A 23,147-nucleotide genomic window follows, 5' to 3' on the forward strand; every position below is an offset into this window, starting at 1 on the left:
GAATCGCAGGTTAAAGTTATAGAGTGGTTAAAAGAAAACAATGGAAAATAGTAAATTCCGGAAGATATAATAATGCAATAGAGTTAATAGTCAAAATCATCTCTAAAAGATACTTCGATCTCTATTTTTGTTCCCGAAAGATAAAGTTAATCAAAACAATCTTCGAAAGATAATCGAGTTATTCACGCTCGTCCTTCCGTCATCTCCCTTGCTGAGTTGGCTGACGTGTGACGTTTACTGCTACCGTGGCAGGCGCTTAGGTGTTCCCTGCTATTGCTGACAAGGTAACTATGCTGAAACAGTTCAAATCAGTCCCTTAGTATTTGAACCCTAATCTTCAATTCGACGATAAATAAGTCCCGTTCAACAGTAGAGGTTGAAGATTCAACACCTTCACAGCAATACGTCTTTCAAATTGGACAAGTAGTGTTCCTTTATATACAGAACCAAAGCTTCTGGTGTCAACTAGATTTGATGTAGAAAATCCGTCGGTTGCTTGATGTAGCTCTCCATAAGAAACCTTCAAGTACCTATGTTCCAGTGATGGTGAAGAAAATAATATTTTGGGCTTTTTCCTCAAATAACAAATGCAGATGAAAACCACAAAAGATGCCGAAACCCCACTAATTACAATGATCACGGTAACTTTAAAGGAACTCTTATGTTTATGTGAAAGCAACTCAGAACTTGGAGGGAGATTCAACTGAGGTATCCCACCACAGAAATCTTCGTTTCCAATGAGTGAAATTTCCGTGATGTTTCTGAAGATTCCTCCTATTGGGACCTCACCATAAAGATGGTTAAAACAAAAGTTCAAATAATTTAGAAAAGTCAGATTCTCAAGTTCAAATAATGGACCTCCTATTGTATTTGAGAAGTTGTTGATTGAAAAGTCTAAAATTTCTAGATTTCTTAGAGAACCCAAGAACGAAAGTATACTTCCATGAAAGAAGTTTCTCGTTAGCCAAAAGTCTGTTAAAGCATAACAAGCACTAAGTTCCAGGGAAACTTCACCAAACAAATTATTTGTATGTAGATACAATATGGAAAGTTGTTTCAAGTTACCAAAATCTAAAGGAACGAAACCGGTCAAGACATTGATGGATAAATCAAGAGTTATTAAACCTTTTTGATACCCAAATGTATTATTGGGTATATTACCACTTAAGTAGCTTGTGTCTACAACAAATTTCTGCATCATGGTGCAGTATCTAAGGGTAAATGGAAGGCTTCCTTCTAACTTATTGATGCCACGATAAACTTCAGATAACATAATAAGATTGCCAATAACACTAGGAATGTTACTAGATAACTTGTTCTGTTGCAAGTTCAATCTTGCTAGATTTTCAAGCTTTCCAACTGAATCTGGAATTGATCCCTGAAGAGAATTCTGTGTCAAAATAAGTGTAGTCAAGCTGATTAAGTTTCCAATTGTTTGAGGTATCCTCCCAGATATCTTATTAACTCACATATCAAGTAAATAGAGATGGGTAGATAAGTTGCCTATGAGATCTGGCAATACATCACCTAGATTATTTGCCTCAAAACACAACCTTTGCAATTGAGTACAATTGGTTAGTGAGAAAAGGAAATTCAAATCATGGACTTGTCCACTCCCAAGATTGTTATAGTCCATTATAAGTTGCTGAAACTTGTTCAAGCCAATTCTCAAAGTAAGAGGAATTTGTCCTCTAAAACTATTCACTCCTATATCACACACTTGCAACTGAGACAGGTTGAATATTGAAGATGGAAAAGTTCCAGTAAATTGGTTCAATGGAATAGTAAACTATTGGAGATTGGGAAAAGCATGGTCTATATTTGAAGGAAGAGTATCCACTAATTGTTTTTTTCCCTAAATCAAAATCTCGAATATTGGAAAGGTTGTAAAGTGAAGGAGGAATTATGCTTGACAAATTATTTGAACCAAGAAAAATAGAATTCAAATTGGATAACCTACCCAAAACATGAGGTATATTTCCTTCAAGATGATTGTATGCAAGTGACAGAGTCTCCAACGATGAAAGATTTCCCAAGGAAGGTGGAATTCTTCCAACTAAAGTATATGGCCCTCTGATTGTTGAACGCAACTTATTTATCATTGAATTGAAGATTAGGGTTCAAACATTAAGGCACTGATTTGAACTGTTTCAGTATAGTTATCTTATCAGCAATAGCAAGGGACACCTAGGCGTCTGCCACGGTGGTAGTTAACGTCACACATCAGCTAACGTTAGTCAACTCAGCGAGAGAGATGATGGAATGATGAACATGAATAACTCAATTATTTTTTGGGGACTATTTTGATTAACTTTATTTTTCGGGGACGAAAATGGAGATCGAGTTATTTTTCAAGAACGATTTTGACTATTAACTCTAATGCAGTAAAAATAAACTTGAAACAGCATTCTATGTAGAAGGTGCAATAATGCAGCTTAACATTTTGCATAGTTGACGCAGAGTCAATGAGGATTGAGGAGAAGACAAAGGTACAATAAAGCTGTCTGGAATAATTTTATCAACTGCATTATTGCATTCCACTTTAATTTGCATTCACACTTCACAGTTCACACAGTGTTTCTCCTTACTTCAATCTTAACTTGACAAAGATTTTAGGAAAAGGTTTTATTAGATCGCTCTTTACTCTTCAGTCCTTCCCAAACATCAGTTTCCTACATCAACCATCATCAGTTCAGTTTCTAAACACAAATCAGTCGGTTCCTTACTTACATACACCCCCCTCCAATGGCAGATAGTGTGATTTCATTTGTCCTGGACAACTTGTCCCAATTGCTAGCACGTGAAGCCAATCTGCTATGTGGCGTGGATGACAGGGTTAGATCCCTTCAAAGTGACCTCAGCATCATAAACGTGTTCCTCAAAACATCTGAAGGGAAAACCAAGAAAGAAATTGACAAAGAAGTTCTTCGTCAGATCAGAGATGTTGCGCACCAAGCTGAGGATGTCATCGACACCTTTGTTGTCAAAGTGGCTATGCACAGACGTCGAACCATGCTGGGGAAGATGCTCCATGGTTTTGAACATGGAAAGTTGCTCCGTGATGTGGCTGAGAAAATAGACAGCATAAAAGCCACTGTCAATGACATAAGAGACAACAAGATCAAGCTCAGCGATGTCTTTCAACAAGAAGGTGAATCATCATCAGCAAGAGAGGACGAGGAGAAGGTGCTGTTGCTGCACAAGAGAAGAAGAAATGTGGAGGAGCATGATGTAGTTGGTTTTGTTGGTGAATCCAAGGCAGTCATGCAGCTGCTTAAGGAAGAGAGTTCCCAAAGCAACGTTGTGTCCATCATCGGTATGGGTGGGTTGGGCAAAACCACCCTTGCTCGAAAGGTCTATAACAGCGATCAGGTAAAGTCATATTTCAAATGTCGTGCATGGGTTTATGTTTCAAATGACTGCAGAGTTAAGGAGCTTTTGCTTGGCCTTATCAAGTGTTTGATGCCTAACGCTGAGAGCGAGCTTGGGAAGAAAAACAAGGGAAAGAAACAGAAGAGAGGAATACAAAAACCAGGTGACCTCTCTAGCTTGGGTGTGGACGAGCTAAAGATAATGGTGCGGAATTTCTTAGCCATGAAAAGGTATCTGGTAGTCCTTGATGACCTCTGGAAGACTCAAGACTGGGATGAGGTAAAAGATGCTTTTCCAAACGACAATAATGGTAGCAAAATACTCATTACTAGCCGTTTGAAAGAGGTGGCATTGTATACGAGTTCATGTCTTCCTTATTACCTTCAATTCGTTGGTGATGATGAAAGCTGGGAACTCTTTTTCAGGAAAGTGTTTCAAGGGAAAGAGTGTCCTTCTGATCTAGAACATCTTGGCAAACAAATGGTTAAAAATTGTGGTGGTTTGCCACTCTCCATTGTTGTTTTGGCAGGGTTACTGAAAAAAAAGGAGAAATCACAGAGGGAATGGTCCAGAGTGGTGGGAAATGTCAATTCTTATCTTACTCGAGATGAGACCCAAGTTAGGGACATTGTACTCAAACTCAGCTACGACAACTTGCCTTCAAGACTAAAGCCGTGCTTTCTGTATTTTGGGATCTACCCTGAAGATTTTGAGATCTTTGTAAGGCCATTGCTACAAAAATGGGTTGCTGAGGGATTTATTCAACAAACTGGGACCAGAGATGTAAAGGAAGTTGCAGAAGATTACTTGTATGAGCTCATTGATCGGAGCTTGGTTCAAGCATCGCGAGTGAATGTTAATGGAGATGTGAAAACATGTCGCATCCATGATCTTCTTCGTGATCTTTGCATAACTGAGAGCAAAGAGGACAAGCTTTTTGAGGTTTGCACAAATAGTAACATTTTGGAGACATCAAAACCACGCAGGCTTTCTATCCAATGCGGCATGCGTGGCTACGTTTCTTCAAGCAACAATGACCATTCATGTGTCCGCTCTTTGTTTTGCCTTGACCCAAAATGGTATGATTTTACCCCCGAGGAGATGAAATGGCTTTTCAAATTCTTCAAACTGGTTCGGGTATTAGATCTTGGGGTAAACTATTGCAGCAAAGTCCCTTCCAACTTGGGCTTATTTATCCATTTAAGGTATCTAAGAATATGCACAAGAGGAATAAGTGATCATGTCATGCTAGATTCTATATGCACACTAGAAAATTTACAAACTTTGGACATATATGGGCTAGAGCATCCAATATATCTCCCTAGGAGAGTAGGGAACCTGAAACAACTTAGGCATTTAAAGAGTAATGAAACCATCATCCTACGAGGCCAGCATGGTTCAAAAGCAGGTGATCAAGTCATGTGGAATCTGCAAACCATCTCTATGATTGAATTCAATAGTCAGATTGCACGCAGCATAGAGAAAGGAAGGTTTCCCAAGCTACGAACGTTGAGTTTGCACATCTCCTCGGTCCAGAAAAATAATGTGCATGAGTTGTTATCAACCCTACGGCGATTAACTCATCTCAACAAGTTGACACTTTCCTTTAAATGGAAGAATGAACCGCCACCAGTGCCTACAAACTACGAGCACATGGAATGGCACATCGGGCTCAAACCAATTGAATTGTTAGAGAGCCTGCAGCACTTGTCAAATCTGACCAAATTAAAAGTTGGCGGAGCTTTGGACCTTGCAAGGTGTGATATTGCGTTTCCTGCATGCATTACTAAATTAACGTTGACAGGCATTACCTTCATGAATGATGATGGGGTGAATGCCATTGGTAATCTTACTACACTCCGACTTTTGAGATTGCATGGAGCAGATGAATTTTATGATCCCTTTGAGATTAATTGCAGTGCAGGCAGTTTCTCACAGCTCCAGGTTTTTGACATGGTGTGGCTGAAAGTTGACAACTGGAAATTAGGCAATGGTGCAATGCCATGCCTTCAAACTCTGCTTATCGATTACTGTAAAAGATTGGACGATCTCCCAGATGAACTGTGGTCTTTGACTTCCCTGAGACAAGTAAAAGTTGTGATACCCTCCCAAGCATTGTCTGATGCGCTAGCAAATTTGGAAATGAAGGATGGATGTGACCTCATAATAAGAGAGGGGTATCTATAAGTAGTATAGATGTTGATGAGTTTGAATCAAATTTAGCCCTAACACTTATGATTATAATTGGTATTTAAATGTTATTGTTACGATTAAGATCTTCTAAATGATTATGATATTTGTCCATTTAAATTATTTTATGACTATTACCTTTATAACTTTTTTATGACCATATATGATATAGTGTTCTAGTAATAGTTCTAGTATTACATGTTTCATTCTACTATAATATAATTTATGATTAGATAATTAATTTAAGAAAATTATGACATCTAATACTTTCTCTATCTTATTACAAAATAGATCTAGCATTGATATATAAAAGTTTATAGTAAACTTAAGAATTTGTATATTACTATAATGAGATTCGCCCTTTGGAAAGTAAATTAATTATACTATATAGTATATTTTAATATTATTTAAAGATTGATTAGATAATATATAAACTAATGTTAAATTTAAATTATTTTATGTTAAAAATATTTTATAAAATATTTATTTAATACGAATTAGATTATAATTTATTATTTTAGGAATTTAAATTCATTTATTTAAAAAAATCATAGTTTTTTATTATATTATAATTGTACAAATTTACATCTTTATTTATTATTTTATTGTTTGTAAATAATAAAAAAAGTTAAGAAAAATATATCATAATAAAAAATACTAAAAATATAATATAAAATTATGAAATAAATTTATAATCATAATATATTTAAATGTATTTAGTTAGAAGATATTGTGTCAAATTTAAATTTGTTTGAAGAAATTTTCGGTATGAAATTAAAATATAAAATAAGAGTATTATGCAACATACTTTATAAATAGAAGAAATAGTGAAGTAGTACAAGTCTTATACAACATGTACAAATATACAAAAAATGTAGAATTTGAATATTTATATTCTGTAACTACATTTTTTTATAATTATAATTATTATAATATTTTTAATGTATATGTTTATTGCATTCAATTAGTAATTTATATTTGAATTATAATAATAGGTAAGAGTTTTTTAATTTTAGTCTCATATATTGTCATATGTTTAAAAGTACCGATGTAGTATCTTTAGAAAAAGTAAATAGTTAAAACTTATTGTACAGAGAATTCTTATAAACTTTTATAGATTATAAATAAATTAAATCACATATGTATTTATATACAAATATATTGATAGCTAATTTTAGTAATTAATTTTGATATATAAATAATATTTTTGTAAATAAATAGATTAGCTTCTTATAACATTACTTTATTCTTATTTTTTATATATTATAATAGAAGTAGAGAAGCCTCGCATTTAATTTATAATTGTTCAACTTTATATATATTTATAGGATGCAATTTAAACAAATCAACCGAACATAAAGAACAAAATCCAAAACCATGATCTAAAAAATTATAGTAATAAGTAGTAGTAATATATAATTAATTAAGATTATGTGTTGTTTGTTGCAAGCATAAATAATCAAAAAGAGATGAGATCTAATCATCATCATCATCATCATCATCTTCTCTGTGCCGTCCGGGAGATTCCTCCGCTTCAACGCTTCAACCACTTGAAATACTTTTTAGTTCACAAAAAGCTTGCTTGAATGGTGTGTTTGTGTTTGATAATGCATAAGTTGATGGGACTTGAGCCTCCAAGACCAACTTACATCTACTCATCTACTGAATGATGATAACAAACTTGCTGCATTGCTCTCAGGTAGGTCCTCAACTACAATAGAAATTCATACAAAATAGCATCCTACTTAGACTTAACACAATAATACACCTTAGCGTTTTGCATAGTTGACGCGGAGTCAATGAGAGAAGACAAAGAACCCAACTATTCATCTTTAATTTCCAAAAGATACAATACAGCAGTCCTGAATAATTATCAAGTCCACTTTTCTATTTCACTTTAATTTTCGTCCACTTACAATCTTATCGTGATAAAGATTTTTAGAAAATATTTTATAGATCGCTCCACGTTCTGTCAGGAACAATTAGAACCGGATACACTCTTTAGCATACTAAACACTATAAATGTGAGCGAAAGCTCACCAAAATTGACGTAAAGTATCTATTGAATTTAAAAAACAATAATCATACTTTTAGTGATGACAAACGCATTTGCATATGATTGGATTAAAAGCCTAAAATTGTTTAAAATGTGTTTTATTATACAGATTCATAATAGAATTTAATGTATTAAATAAATTGGACTAAATTTGGTCCAACAAAGACAATTGAAAAAGGCTTATTGCTGCTGATTTTTGGACAAAAGAACTTCTTGTTGAACTATACCCAACGTTGCAGAACTTCACAAGCAAACAAGTTAGTTTAGAACTGGTTCAATCTAAAATGAAAAAGTGCTTCATTTTTTGATTAAGTATCAAATAAAAAAAAAAAAAGAAAAAAGCAAAAATTGGAGACTAAGTCAAATCAATGAAACCAAATCAAATTTTTAAGTCAAGAATGTTAAAAAAAAAAGGATAAAGTTAATTTACTATTCTTGTGCACACACAATAGCTTGTTGAAGCTACTTTGGAGAAGAAACACCATTCGAGTAAGAAGAAAAATGAAAGTTGCTTTTTCTAATTTATATCCAAAGGTTAGTAACAAAATTTAGAGGCAAAGTACAAGATTAAGAGTATGAATTTGACGAACATTAAAGTTTTCAGAATATTAAAGCTACTCTTGTTCTTGTCCATCTCCTTGGTGACTCAACGTCCTTCAACTCTGATTCTCTACTTAAATTTTTTAGGAGAAGAAAAAGAACTAATTCAATACTCAAGGTGTTGACTCTTAATTTTAATCAAGTTTTGGAGGTATTTTTTCATATAAAAAAGAAGTAATCAATCAAAGATTGAAGTAAGGAGAAAAAATCTATAAATCTGAACCATTAAACACCTTCACTACTAAGGTATGAAGTTTTAGAAGTAATACACCTACACTAAAAAAAGTATTCCACCAAGATGAAAGACAACATTTGAGAGTTCTAAAATCGGGTTATGTTTATACTTTTCGAGCTGTTTTATTTCTTCTACTTCATGTTTCTCTATTGAATATTCTAATTCTTTAGTTATCTTTCTTTGATTTTATTCAATAAAAATGACATATATGAGAGGATTTAGAAAAAAATTATTGAGAGAAAATACAATGCAAAGAGAGTTAGTTTGAAAAAAAACAAAGATTATGTCAATTTCTTTTGTAATTTGTGTTTGTTTTGTTTTTTTTGTATTTGAAAAGCATCATTTGTTAAGTTGGGTGAGCATTTAGTGTTAAGAGTCTAGAAAGTAAATCTAGTCAAATCAAACTTAATTAGAAAGTTTGATTTGTTCCAGATAGAATTAGAAAATATCATAAGAAATTGATGAATGTAAATCTTTTAAAAGATAATAAAAATTCTATTATAGTTATGGTGAAGATGAGATATAAACCACATTACACAAGATGATTGAACCAAAATATATGATTGTGTACTTTTCTCTTTTCTATTTTATTTCTAGTTCATTTGTTAGGAGACAAAAATAATTTATCTCCTACATAATCACTTTTGCACACTCAACGGAATTTGTTTTTGGAGTTAAAAATTAAAAGAACTTAATAGTCACCATAGATTCAACTTTAGGCCATTAAACACTTTTAGTATCTCCAGTAAGTAATTAAAGCAAATAAAACTGTGAACCTTGTAAAACTATAAAAGTGAACTATAATAAACAGTACTTATACAATGAACAATAAAATACGTACTATATCAAAAACATAAGTATAATATACAGTGAACAGTAAATTATGCTATGACTATTAAGTATTAACTTTTTATATGAGAAAAAGAATCTTAGAACAACGGTTTAATAACGCTTAGATGATTCCCAAATAATTTGTGGCCTTTGGTTGCTCTAAGACAAGTGCATATTTAGCTCCTTCTGAAGCATTATGTATGAGAATAAAAGATATGGAAATGAAGGATGGGCATGAGCTCATAATCAGAAAGGGTAATTCCTATTTTTATGGAATTCAGAACCAGAGATTGTTGTGTTTGAAGTTTGAACCACTTTTCTTTCACTTTCATTTTCTTTTCTTTTTTTACCGTATATGTATTATGAATTCCTGATACATTTCATCCTCCGAAAATGAAAGGTTTGATGTACTACATTCAACTCTGGAATTTAATGATTAACAAATTGCTGGTTTTGTTTTTCACTTGATGCATTATGCATCCCCGGAACTCATTATTTACCTGTGTATTGCTATGGCATGGTTCTTTTCAATGTTTCACTTGAAAATTCATCCTTAATTTTACTCGTTTATTTATACATATAAATAGATATACTATAATAGTACTGTACTATTTTTTTTTTCCCTAATAAAAAAATAATAGTAGTGTATAAAATATAATCCGAAAAGTAAAGTAAGTGCGATGATCCTACTCGCACATTTACTTCAATTTGTTGCTCTTCTTATGATGTTAATTTAAATAAATCAATCTTATAATCTATCTATCAATCTATTTTTATTATATAAAAATTAATACTAAATTATTATGAAATAAACTTATGCTATATAGTTACTTTCCATTGTGTCATATCAACTATTTTAAATAAGTGACAATCATGAAAAAAAAATTGTATTATTAGTCCATATCATCTATTTTAAATGTGTCAATTATCCATAAAAAAAACTCTAATATTTTAAAAAAATCCTTAATCAATACTCTTAATTAATTAAATTTACTACTTATCATTAAACATTTTAATTATAAAGTAACAGTTAAATGCTATTAAAATAATAATAATAATTTTTAATTAAAAATATTTAAATTATATATAATTATGGTCTACTTATTATATTATCAACAACACTTTTATTATTATTACTTAATTATCTCATAAATTCGCACATGAGTTGTTAAAAATCTCTCCAATCACTTTTAATTTTAGCATAACATCAAAACTACACCATAGAGTATATCATTAAAGAAACAAACCAATATTCATATTTGATTTGTAAGTTTGTTTAGTGTTATATGTACAAAATAATCAAATACAACAATACTAAGAAAATAACTACAAAATATTGCATATGACGAACTTTAATTATTCATTTTTAATTATTATTCTGTAATATTGCAGGAATTATTTTTTACGTGACTGTGCAAAAAATATATTTTACAATAATTTATTTTAAGAGTTACATTAATTATAACATAAAAAATCATTTATCATTGTAAATTATCTAAAAAATTAAATATAAAAAGTTTATAATATTAATTTTGTGCGCGGATTTAAATCCAGTATGGAGAAATAGGAATGAAGGGTACACAAGAGTTCAATCTTATACCTGTGTGCAATTCCATATTAAAGTTACAGAGTGGTTAAAGAAAACAATGGAAAATAGTAAATTCGAGAAGATATAGTAATGCAGTAGAAGTAAACTGGAAACAGCATCCTATGTAGAAGGTGCAATAATGCAGAGTCAATGAGGATTGAGGAGAAGACAAAGGTACAATACAGCTGTCTGGAGTAATTTTATCAACTGCATTATTTATTGCATTCCACTTTAATTTCCATTCACACTTCACATTGTTTCTCCTTACTTCAGTCTCATCCTGACTTCAGTCTCATCCTGACTCGAAATGATATCGAAATACAAAATAGACAAAAAAAAATAGCTATAAATTGAAAAGAATCTTACAAAATAATTAAAATCTTAGACAAAGGTTAATACAAAATATCTGATTTTTAAGGATTAAAATTTTCAAAATTTTAGCATTCATGTAACTTAAGAAATTACTAGAGCTAAGTAGTGAACCTTGTTCCCTAATGTACTCTCTTTCTCAACCTAAGAATTTTTTTTTCGAAAAAAAAAATTTCTGAAAAAAATTTTAACAAGACACCAAAACAAGGGTTAAGGGTGCTCAAACCCTTGGTACCGTTTTATGTATAGAAATTTTATGATTATCAATAAAATTTCTATGTTTTTTTTTTTAAGTTTCTTATTTAGAACGCATTAATTTAAGCTCGACAAACGGCAAAAATCGTTGTCTGACCTAAAATGGTCGACAAGATGAAGCAACGAGGTACAAATTAATGTAAGAAATTATATAAATAGCTCATGAAAAAAATGACCTCACTCGTAAGGCCGGATAAAAAAAGAGTTATAAGAGTAACTTAATAAAGACGGACTACTCGAAGTCGGAACTAAAAAAGAAAACTCGTAAATAAATTTCTTATTTAACAAAGTTGCTAAAATCAAGCAAGCTATATTCAACCTCAAGGACCTAGCCCCACTCAAAAAGGTAGAAAGGTTCTTTAAAACACAAGAAAGTAACTTAAATACTACTTTGTGCAGTTGTGAAAAAAGCAACTATAACAAAAAGTAAAGTGTTCAGAAAAGCTACTAACTATTACAAGAGTTAAGTGTCATAAGGACCCACAAGGCGATCCTTCCAAACATCCAAAACAAAAACAAACAGAATTTAATATTGCTCGCAAAAAGCGGGTTGAGATCCTCACCCGTAGCAGCATCTTTTTCCTTGACAAGAGGGGTTGGAGGATTCATAAAAACTGGCACAGCCAGGATAGCAGCAGAAGGTGAAGAGGAGGCTTCCACGTTAACGACCTCGGGTTGGACCTCAGGTTGGACCTCGAGAGATGTAGGATTTTGACCGACCTGGGGAGCAGAAGCCTTCGGATTGAGAGGAGGCCTTTCATCCTCATCAGGAGCAGGCACGATCTTCCCGTCGACGACGATGTTATCTTGGCCGAGCTCGGAAAAGTCTAGATCCGGAGTAAGAACTCGGACTTGAGCCTTTAGGTTTTCAAACATATCGTCCATTCTCGCAACGACATTTTCCTGAAGAGCGGCATGTTCCTCTCGGGCATCCTTTAACTCTTCCCGAAGGTCGATCAACTCCGCATAGATCCGAGTATAACACTCATCGGCTCTCTTTTTTACCCCTCGGCCATCAACGATGTAGCTTCAGCTTTCACAGTTCGAGAACGAACTTTCTACAAGTCAGACTTTAGCTTGGCATTTTCCTCCTCCAACTCCTCCTTCAAACCATTCACCCTCTCTACCTCAGCTTGGGCAGAGTCAAGAAAAGCTTGAGTAGCACGGACTGAGGTCTTTCTAAGCTCCTTAGCCAGGGCAGTGCTCACCCCTGCCATACGGATATAATTACGAGCCATATGGTGGAGGTGATTTTGAATAGCCACGTCGTCTATGGTTATCTGGCTCTGAGACAAGATATTTTTTTTCGCTCTAGGAAAATCTGTCAAAGTCTACTCAATTCCCCAGTAGCCTTCTGTTTCTTGAAAATGAGCTTCTTCTGTGCAGCAAGACCAGAGTCCGCCTTCTTTTGGGAAGGTCAAGAGGAGGCACCCTCAGCCCCTTGACCCCGAAGACTTCGAGCCACAACCGACTTCTTAGTCTGGCGAAGAAAGTCTCTAAAAAAAAACACAAAGCACATTGAAACAGTGAAATATAATATGAGAAATCGTAAAAAGCAAAGAGGTCGGAAAACTACCTAGCTCGGACCAGAGTTGGCCGGGGTCCCCTAAGAACCTTTTTGTGTTCAAGTGAGGAGCTCGACCCCAACACTCTTGCAACACGTTCACGAAACTCTTTTCCAACTCATCTAAACTGTCTATACTATATTTGGCCACTATGGATTCTTCTTGCCAATACATGGGAAAGAAAGGTTCGTCATTCTCGTCCAAAAAGAAAGCTTGGGCATCTTCCACAGCTCGTATTTTAAAAAAATGATTTTTGAAATCATGAAATGATTCGTCAAAGATGGAGAAAACTTTCCTACCCTAGACGGCGCGGAAGGAAAACCAATAGGCCTTCCCTTTCAACGTCTCAGGTTTGGTCAACACAAACAGATAAAAGAAAAGCTTGCTAGAAGGTCGGACATCAAGCTCTCGACACAGAAGCTGAAAAATCTTTAGGAAAGTCCAGGAGTTCGGGTGAAGTTGAAAAGGGGCTACATTGCAAGCCCAAAGAATATTCGTTTCAAAGTCAGTAAAGGGGAGAGAGAAGCCTAACTTTGTGAAAAAACAATCATAGGCATATAAAAATGGGAGCTCCGACTCGTTCAAAGGGGGAAAACAAATTCTTTCTTCAGGGTCAGACACCACCAGCTCGTAATTCTTCTCATCCTTGCTATTCTCACATATCTTGTGATGCCTACGAAAAGTATCACAGTATTTCCTATCAACTACGAGGACACAGGAAAGGACAGTAGAATCTACGCAAGTCGGAAAGTTAGGGAAAACTTTCGTAGACATACTGAGAATGACAGAACGCGACATAAAAATCTACACCTACAAATGCAAAATAAAGAAGCCGTTACTAAAAGAGCTCAAACATCGTCCAAAACAAGTCGGGTAAAAGTACACAAAACTAATCAACACAGTTCAGCAATTCTTCAACATACAGAAAATACTAAAATGGTGTCTCCCCCTACACTATCAGCAACCATACAACATAATGGCGACATAATTGAAGGCACTACAGATACAATCAACAAAGTGACAAAACAGTTACATTTGCAAGAAATCTTAGAAAACAAACAACAACTTAATCAACAGAAGCGGTTTTAGAAAAGAAGTTTTCAGACCAAGAGGCAATAGTCAGTGGCTTTTCCAAAGAAAAGTTTCAAAGAAAAACAGCTAAGACTACAGTCGAAACCCAAGTATCGACAAACAAAAAAACTACTGTTAACAAGGCGCTTCGAATGTAATTCAAGAAAACCATGCTTAAAGGAGAACATAAAACTGTTAAATAAAAACATCAACCTTGATGAAAAATTTCGAAAGAAAGAGGGGCACGTCAAATCCGCAAGTCACAAACGTTTCTCTCAAGGCAAGATCTCCAAAGGCTCCAAGATGTTGAAATTTTTTTAACCAAAAGCAATTACAAAGTAAACACAAAAGAAGAAAAGATTCTTTGCAAAAAGAAAAGGAAAAAGGATTCAACAGTTGGGGAAACGAGAAGAAGAAGAGTAAAAGTGGCCTTTATAAGAAAGAAGGGGAAAATAAAGCCGTTTGTCCCCCTCTTTAAGGTGTGCGCGAAACTCAAGGAAACTACCGCGCAATGTTCGCCGCTCGTTAAAGAGGCAACAATTCAAATTTTCAAAAAACACATTGAGTACCCGACCTCTAGAAAGGCGAGTACCCAACATCCAAGTAGAAGTCACGTATTACTTGAGCCCAACCTACAAAAAGCTCAGGATTTAAGTATGAGCACTGTTCATACCCTAACCCAATAAAAGGAGCCAAGCCCAACAAGCAAAAAAGGCCCACCAAAAAATGTGGCCTCCACAAACGTACCCGACCACCTTAAAGAGGTCGGATACCAATAAAGGACCCCAGCTTTACTTGCTCAAGCAAGTAACTGCCTCCGCAAATATCTCCTACTATCTCTATCTTTTCTAAAAGATAGTTTCTAACAAACTCCTAAGATAAAGGGAACGGTTACCAATCAATAAAGATGGAACTACTCTAACAAAGGTGATTAACATTCTATTATAAATACATCGACACTCTACAGGTATAATTCACGTTCTAATTCACTAAAAATTTGCCTAAAACCCTTGCTAACTTAATTATCGGAGTCTCTTGCAGGTACCACCCCGCACCTCCTCAGAAGAACTTGGACAGGCAGCACTTTGGCACCAAACAAGTCGAACGCTGCCATCCAAAGGAATCTGTACCTCACATTCAAATCTAAATCAACGTTTCAGTCTTTCAGGTAACCCGCTGAACATCAACTATTTTAAATAAGTGAGAATCATACAAAAAATATTTCTTATTATTGGTCTATATCATCTATTTTAAATATGTGTCAATTATCCAAAAAAAACTCTCTGATATTAAAAAGAAATCCTTAATCAATACTCTTAATTAATTAAATTTACTATTTATCATTAAACATTTTAATTATAAAGTAACAGTTAAATGCTATTAAAATAATAATATTAACTTTTAATTAAAAGTAATTAAATTACATATAATTATAGTCTACTTATTATATTATCAACAAAACTCTTACCACTATTACTTAATTGATTGCATAATTTCGCGGTTTTCGCCCATGAGTTGTTAAAAATCTTCCAATCACTTTTAATTTTAGCATAACATCAAAATTACACCATAGAGTATATCATTAAAGAAACAAGCCAATATTCATATTTGATTTGTAAGTTTGTTTAGTTTTATATATACAAAATAATCAAATACAACAATACTAAGTAAATAACTACAAAATATTACATATGACGAACTTTAATTATTTATTTTTAATTATTATTCTGTAATATTGCAGGAATTATTTTTCACGTGACTGTGCAAAAAAATATAATTTACAATACATTATTTTAAGAGTTACATAGATTATTTTCTAGTTAATTATAAAATAAAAAATCATCAATCATTGTAAATTATCTAAAAAATTAAATATAAAAAGTTTATAATATTAATTTTGTGCGCGGATTTAAATCCAGTATGGAGAAATAGGAACGAAGAGTACACAAGAGTTGAATCATATAGCTCAATTTCATATTCAATCTCAGATAGATCCTCAAGTGCATGTAGAAACGCAGGTTAAAGTTATAGAGTGGTTAAAGAAAACAATGGAAAATGGTAAATTCCAGAGGATATAGTAATGCAGTAAAAGTAAACTGGAAACAGCATCCTATGTAGAAGGTGCAATAATGCAGAGTCAATGAGGATTAAGGAGAAGACAAAGGTACAATACAGCTGTCTGGAGTAATTTTATCAACTGCATTATTTATTGCATTCCACTTTAATTTCCATTCACACTTCAGTCTTTCTTACTTACAGCAACCATCATCAGTTCAGTTTCTAAACACAAATCAATCCGTTCCTTACTTACATACACCCCCCCTCCTTCCAATGGCAGATAGTGTGATTTCCTTTGTCCTGGACAACTTGTCCAAATTGCTAGCACGTGAAGCCAATCTGCTATGTGGCGTGGATGAAAGGGTTAGATCCCTTGAAAGTGAGCTCAGCTTCATAAACGTGCACCTCAAAACATCTGAAGGGAAAACCAAGAAAGAAATTGACAAAGAAGTTTTTCGTCAGATTAGAGATGTTGCGCACGAAGCTGAGGATGTCATCGACACCTTTGTTGCCAATGTGGCTATGCACAGACGTCGAACCATGCTGGGGAAGATGCTCCATGGTTTTGAACATGGAAAGTTGCTCCGTGATGTGGCTGTGAAAATAGACAGCATAAAAGCCACTGTCAATGACATAAGAGACAACAAGATGAAGCTCAGCGATGTTTTTCAACAAGAAGGTGAATCATCATCAGCAAGAGAGGACGAGGAGAAGGTGCTGTTGCTGCACAAGAGAAGAAGAAATGTGGAGGAGCATGATGTAGTTGGTTTTGTTGGTGAATCCAAGGCAGTGATCCAGCTGCTTAAGGAAGAGAGTTCCCAAAGCAACGTTGTGTCCATCATCGGTATGGGTGGGTTGGGCAAAACCACCCTTTCTCGAAAGGTCTATAACAGCGATCAGATGAAGTCATATTTCAATTGTCGTGCATGGGTTTTTGTTTCAAATGACTGCAGAGTTAAGGAGCTTTTGCTTGGCCTTATCAAGTGTTTGATGCCTAACGCTGAGAGCGAGCTTGGGAAGAAAAAGAAGGGAAAGAAACAGAAGCGAGGAATACAGAAACCAGGTGACCTCTCTAGCTTGGGTGTGGACGAACTAAAGCTCATGGTGCGGAATTTCTTGAGCATGAAAAAGTATCTGGTAGTCCTTGATGACCTCTGGAAGACTCAAGACTGGGATGATGTAAAAGATGCTTTTCCAAACGACAAGAATGGTAGCAAAATACTCATTACTAGCCGTTTGAAAGAGGTGGCATCCCATACAAGTCCATATTATCCTCCTTATTACCTTCAATTACTCGGTGATCATGAAAGTTGGGAACTCTTTTCTAGGAAAGTGTTTCGAGGAGAAGAGTGTCCTTCTGATATAGAGCATCTTGGAAAACAGATGGTCAAAAGTTGTGGCGGTTTGCCACTCTCCATTGTTGTTTTGGGAGGGTTACTGGCAAACAAGGGGAAGTCATACAAGGAATGGTCCAAAGTTGTGGGACATGTCAACTGGTATCTTACTCAAGATGAGACCCAAGTCAAGGACATTGTGCTCAAACTCAGCTACCACAACTTGCCTTCAAGACTAAAGCCCTGCTTTCTGTATTTCGGGATCTACCCTGAAGATTTTGAGATCTCTGTAAGGCCATTGCTGGAAAAATGGGTTGCTGAGGGATTTATTCAACAAACTGGTACCAGAGATGTAGAGGATGTTGCTGAAGATTACTTGTATGAGCTCATTGATCGGAGCTTGGTTCAAGCATCCCGAGTGGATGTTAATGGAGATGTGAAGGCATGTCGCATTCATGATCTTCTTCGAGATCTTTGCATATATGAGAGCAAAGAGGACAAGCTTTTTGAGGTTTGCACAAATAGTAACATTTTGGAGACATCAAAACCACGCAGGCTTTCTATCCAATGCGGCATGGATCGGTATGTTTCTTCAAGCAACAATGACCATTCATGTGTCCGCTCTTTGTTTTTCCATGACCCAAAAAGGTGTGAGATGAAATGGCTTTTCAAATTCTTCAAACTGGTTCGGGTATTAGATCTTGGGCGAAGCTATTGCAGCAAAGTCCCTTCCAACTTGGGCTTATTTATCCATTTAAGGTATCTAAGAATATTCGTACTAGGAAGTAGTTGTCAAGTCATTCCAGATTCTATATGCACACTAGAAAATTTACAAACTTTGGACATATATGGGCTGCTGCATACAATATATCTCCCTAGGAGAGTATGGAACCTCAAACAACTTAGGCATTTAAAGAGTAATGGAACCTTCATCCTACGAGGCCAGCATGGTTCAAAAGCAGGTGATCAAGTCATGTGGAATCTGCAAACCATCTCTATGATTAAATTCAATAGTCAGATTGCACGCATGATAGAGAAAGGAAGGTTTCCGAAGCTACGAAAGTTGGGTTTGCACATCTCCTCGGTCCATAAAAATAATGTGCATGAGTTGTTATCAACCCTTCGGCGATTAACTCATTTGAACAAGTTGGAACTTTCCTTTAAAAGGAAGAAGGACTACATGGATTGGCACATGGGGCTCAAAGCAATTGAATTGTTACAAAGCCTGCAACAGTTGTCGAATCTGAGCACATTACAAGTTCATGGAGCTTTGGACCTTGCAACGTGTGATATTGCTTTTCCTGCATGCATTACAGAATTAACCTTGGCAGGCATTAGCTTCATGAATGATGATGGGGTGAATGCCATTGGTAATCTTACTAGACTTAGACGTTTGAGATTGTCTCGATCATTTACATTTGATATTCTCTTTGAGATTAATTGCAGTGCAGGCAGCTTCCCACAGCTCCAGGTTTTTGAGATGCTGGAGCTGAATGTTAACAACTGGAAATTAGGCAATGGTGCAATGCCATGCCTTCAAACTCTGCTTATTGGAAGGTGTAGAAGGTTGAACAATGTCCCAGATGAACTGTGGTCTTTGACTTCCCTGAGACAAGTAAAAGTCATGAAACCCTCCGAAGCATTGTCTGATGCGCTAGCAAATTTGGAAATGAAGGATGGATGTGACCTCATAATAACATAGTGGTATCCAGAAGTAGTATAGATATTGAGTTTCAATCAAATTTAGCCTTAACACTTATCATTATAATTGGTATTTAAATGTTATTGCTCCGATTAAAATCTTCTAAATGATTATCATATTTGTCCATTTAAATCATATTATGACTATTAACTTTTTTGTATGACCATGTATGATAGACTGTTCTAGTAATAGTTCTAGTATTACATGTTTCATTCTATAACATAATTTTATGATTAGATAATTAATTTAAAAAATTATGACATACAATACTATTCTCTATCTTATTACAAAATAGATCCAGTATTGATATATAAAAGTTTATAGTAAACTTAAGAATTTATATATTACTAGAATGAGATTTGTGCTATGCATAGGAAGATAAATTAATTATACTATATAGTATATTTTAATATTGTTTAAAGATTTATTAGATAATATATAAATTAATATTAAATTTAAATTATTTTATATTAAAAATATTTTATAAAATATTTATTTAGTAATTTGTATATAATTCTTATATATTTAATTATTTATTCCACTAAAATTTAATACGAATTAGATTATAATTTATTATTTCAGGAATTTAAATTTATTTATTTAAAAAAACCATATTTTTATTATATTTTTTTCTTTATTTGTTATTTTTATTGTTTTTAAATAATAAAAAAAGTTAAGAAAAATAGATCAGAATAAAAAACACTAAAAATATAATATAAAATTATGAAATAAATTTATTATTATAATATATCTGAATGTACTTAGTTAAGAGATGTTGTGCCAAATTTAAATTTGTTTGGAGGAGTTTTCAGTAATTAGTATGTAATTAAAATATAAAGTAAGAGTATTATGCAACATATTTTATAAATAGACCAAATAGTAAAGTAATACGAGTCTTATACAACATATATAAGTAGACAAAAAATATAAAATATAAAATTTAAATATCTATATTTTATAATTGAAATTTTTTTATAATTATAATTATTATAACACTTTTAATGTATATATTTATTGCATTCAATTAGTCATTTATATTTAAATAATAATAATAGGTAAGAGTTTTTTAATTTTAGTTTCCTATATTGTCATGTGTTTAAGAGTGTCCATGTAGGCATGTAGCATCATTAGAAAAAAAAAGTAGATAGCTACAACTTATTGTATAGAGAATTCATATAAACTTTTATAAATTATAAATAAATCAATTATATTATGTATACACTAAAATTAGTCAATAATATAAACTATATGTTAAAATATAAATATATATATTAAAAATAAATTAAATCACATATATATTTATATACATATATTGATACTTAATTTTAGTAGTTAATTTTGGTTAATAAATAATATTTTTATAAATAAATAGATTAGCTTCTTATAGCATTACTTTATTCTTATTTTTTATATATTATAATAGAAGTGGAGCGTCGCATTTAATTTATAATTATTCAACTTTATATATACTTATAGGACGCAATTTAAAGAAATCAACCGAATGTAAAGAATAAAATTCAAAACCATGATCTAAAAAATTATAGTAGTAACTAGTAGTAATATATACTTTCTGATTAAGATTATGTGTTGTTTGTTGCAAGCATAAATAATCAGAAGGAGATGAAATCATGTTTTATGGCAGCATCTCCAACATCTCTTTTGCCAAAAATCATCATCATCATCTTCTTCATTTCTGTGCCGTTCGGACGATTCCTCAGCTTTAACGCTTCAACCACTTGCCTTTTACTTAGTCACTTATGTTAGCTATCTTGACAAGGAAGTAACTGAATCTGTTATTTTAACAGGATCAGTTTTTATATGAATAGCTTGATTTTGTGTACTAGTAGTCTCTATAACACTAAAATAGGATTTTTTTTCATTTATAAAATGAAATAATTAATTATTTCTTAAAAAATATATTCCAGCTTTAATTGTAGGAATACGATTTTCTTTTTTTTGGGATTTAGAGCAAGTTCGCCACACTTCCCAACAAACTCTATAATTTATATAAAGTTCGTCGCACCCCGGCGAACTCTATGATGAGTTCGGCAGACTATATAAATTGGTGGAACCATTTTGGTTTGTCCTTTTCCTCTTCTATTCTTCCTTCCAAAATTTTTTCTCTGTTACTCCTTTCTGTCTTTTCGACATCCGTAAAGTTTAGCGTGGACGATTTTCTCAGTTCCAGGTTAGTAACTAATAATCTATTTTTTTTTATCTTAATTAGAATTATTTGATTTACTGTTTACATGTTAGATGAAATTCTTAAGTATAGATTGTTTGTTGGTTATAATAATAAATTTACTGTTTACATGTTAGTTAGTTAGTTAGTTAGTTAGTTGCTTAGACGTACTTTTAAGTGTTGTTATGTTAGATAGATTATTTTATGTTACCGCTTTTTAGTATAGTTACTGTTTATTGGCTATAAACATGTTAATGAATATAAGAAAGTACATTATTAGTTAATTTAGTCAAAGTTATTAGCTTACGTTGTGGATTAGACGGTAATCAGTGGAATAATTAGTTAAGTTAACTTAAATAAGAAAGAAATTTCAGCAACAAAATTTAGAGTTGAGTTAGTTATAAATTAATTAGTTACACGACAGCGTCAGTTAAATAAGGTAAACTTAAAATTAGTAGGATTATAAGCTATTTTTCAGTTAGTTTATTTTTTTAGTAATCTAGTGTGTGATTTTGTTTTACTAGATTGTGTTTCGATAGAGCAGCAGTTATTGGATTATGAACATGAAATGTATAGATTGGATCACGTTGAGCACATTGTCGGGAGACTTGATCGAATGGTATGATTTTTTGAATTTTTCTTTTTATTTTATTGTATTGAATTAAAAGTGAACTTGCTATATTTCTTCACGATACCTTTTCTTATGAAATTAATTTTATCCGTTTGGTAGGCGCCTTGGATCTTGCACACCAGACGTAATTTGATGACACGGCCACCAGAGCAGATTAGGTCATATCTGAGACGTGCTGGGTTTGAGTACGTGGCCTATATGGTCGAGTTCGAGCACGACTGGTCGCTTGCCTCGGCGTTGATAGAGAGGTGGAGGCCTGAGTCCCATACATTTCATTTACCGTGTGGGGAGATGACCATCACCCTGCAGGACGTCACCTATCAGTTGGGACTCAGGATTGATGGTGATCCTGTTAGTGGATGCATAGGTGGGTGAGAGCAGCACTATCAGGGACGGACCATTGAGGAGTTATGTGAGCAGATTTTGGGTGTTGTTCATGTCCCAGAGGACACCAAATGGACTGTCAAGCTCACTTGGTTCCACAATACGGTTTGTGAAAAGTTGGAGCAGGATGCCACAGAGGAGCGCCTGATGAAGTACCCGAGAGGATACATCATGCAGTTGATAGGGGTATCCTCTTCCCATATACATCTGACTCTTGGGTGCATATCAGGTGGCTTCTCTTGCTGGAAGACCTGGATGCGTGTGGCTGGTTGTCGTGGGGTTCGGCTATGCTGGCATGGCTGTACCGCCAGATGTGCCGAGCCACGGAGCACGGGCGAACAACTTCTTCGAGCAAATGAAGGGCAGTGGGATGAATCCCGATGTTGTCACATGTAATACATTAATTGAAATTCACAGCAAGGCAGGACAGTTGAAGGAAGCGTATAAGTTCTTGAAAATGATGTTGGATGCTGGGTGTCCTCCTAACCATGTAACAGACACAACATTGGATTATCTGGGAAGGGAAATCGATAAAATGAGATACCAAAAGGCATCAATTTTGAGTTTAATAGATGACACTTCTTGAATGTAGTTCTCCTTTTTGGTGTTTTACCCCTTCTTTGATCACAGGCAGTGTGCTCTGTTGTTGTGAAATCACAACAACAATAATTGAAGCTCAAAGACAAGAATTCTGGTCTCAGAACAGCTCACATTTGATTCTAGT

The 23,147-nt window shown here is 33.8% G+C and overlaps 2 protein-coding genes and 1 pseudogene across 2 annotated transcripts; 2 read left to right on the plus strand and 1 right to left on the minus strand.

The window, feature by feature from the left end:
* Positions 1–337: 337 nt before the first annotated feature.
* LOC107632452 (uncharacterized) lies at positions 338–1,471 on the minus strand (annotated as a pseudogene).
* Positions 1,472–2,552: 1,081 nt separating this feature from the next.
* On the plus strand, positions 2,553–5,682 carry LOC107629514 (disease resistance protein RPP13-like). The gene has a single exon (XM_088507735.1). It carries the CDS (start codon positions 2,746–2,748, stop codon positions 5,557–5,559), a length of 2,814 nt encoding a protein of 937 aa, XP_088363861.1. The 5' UTR covers positions 2,553–2,745; the 3' UTR covers positions 5,560–5,682.
* A 10,692-nt stretch (positions 5,683–16,374) lies between these two features.
* LOC107629516 (disease resistance protein RPP13-like) lies at positions 16,375–19,372 on the plus strand. The gene has a single exon (XM_016332326.3). It carries the CDS (start codon positions 16,464–16,466, stop codon positions 19,224–19,226), a length of 2,763 nt encoding a protein of 920 aa, XP_016187812.1. The 5' UTR covers positions 16,375–16,463; the 3' UTR covers positions 19,227–19,372.
* Positions 19,373–23,147: the final 3,775 nt, after the last annotated feature.

The sequence above is a fragment of the Arachis ipaensis genome, chromosome B3 (genome assembly GCF_059453495.1).
Source record: "Arachis ipaensis isolate K30076 ecotype BB chromosome B3, ASM5945349v1, whole genome shotgun sequence".
NCBI classification, from domain to species: Eukaryota; Viridiplantae; Streptophyta; class Magnoliopsida; order Fabales; family Fabaceae; genus Arachis; species Arachis ipaensis.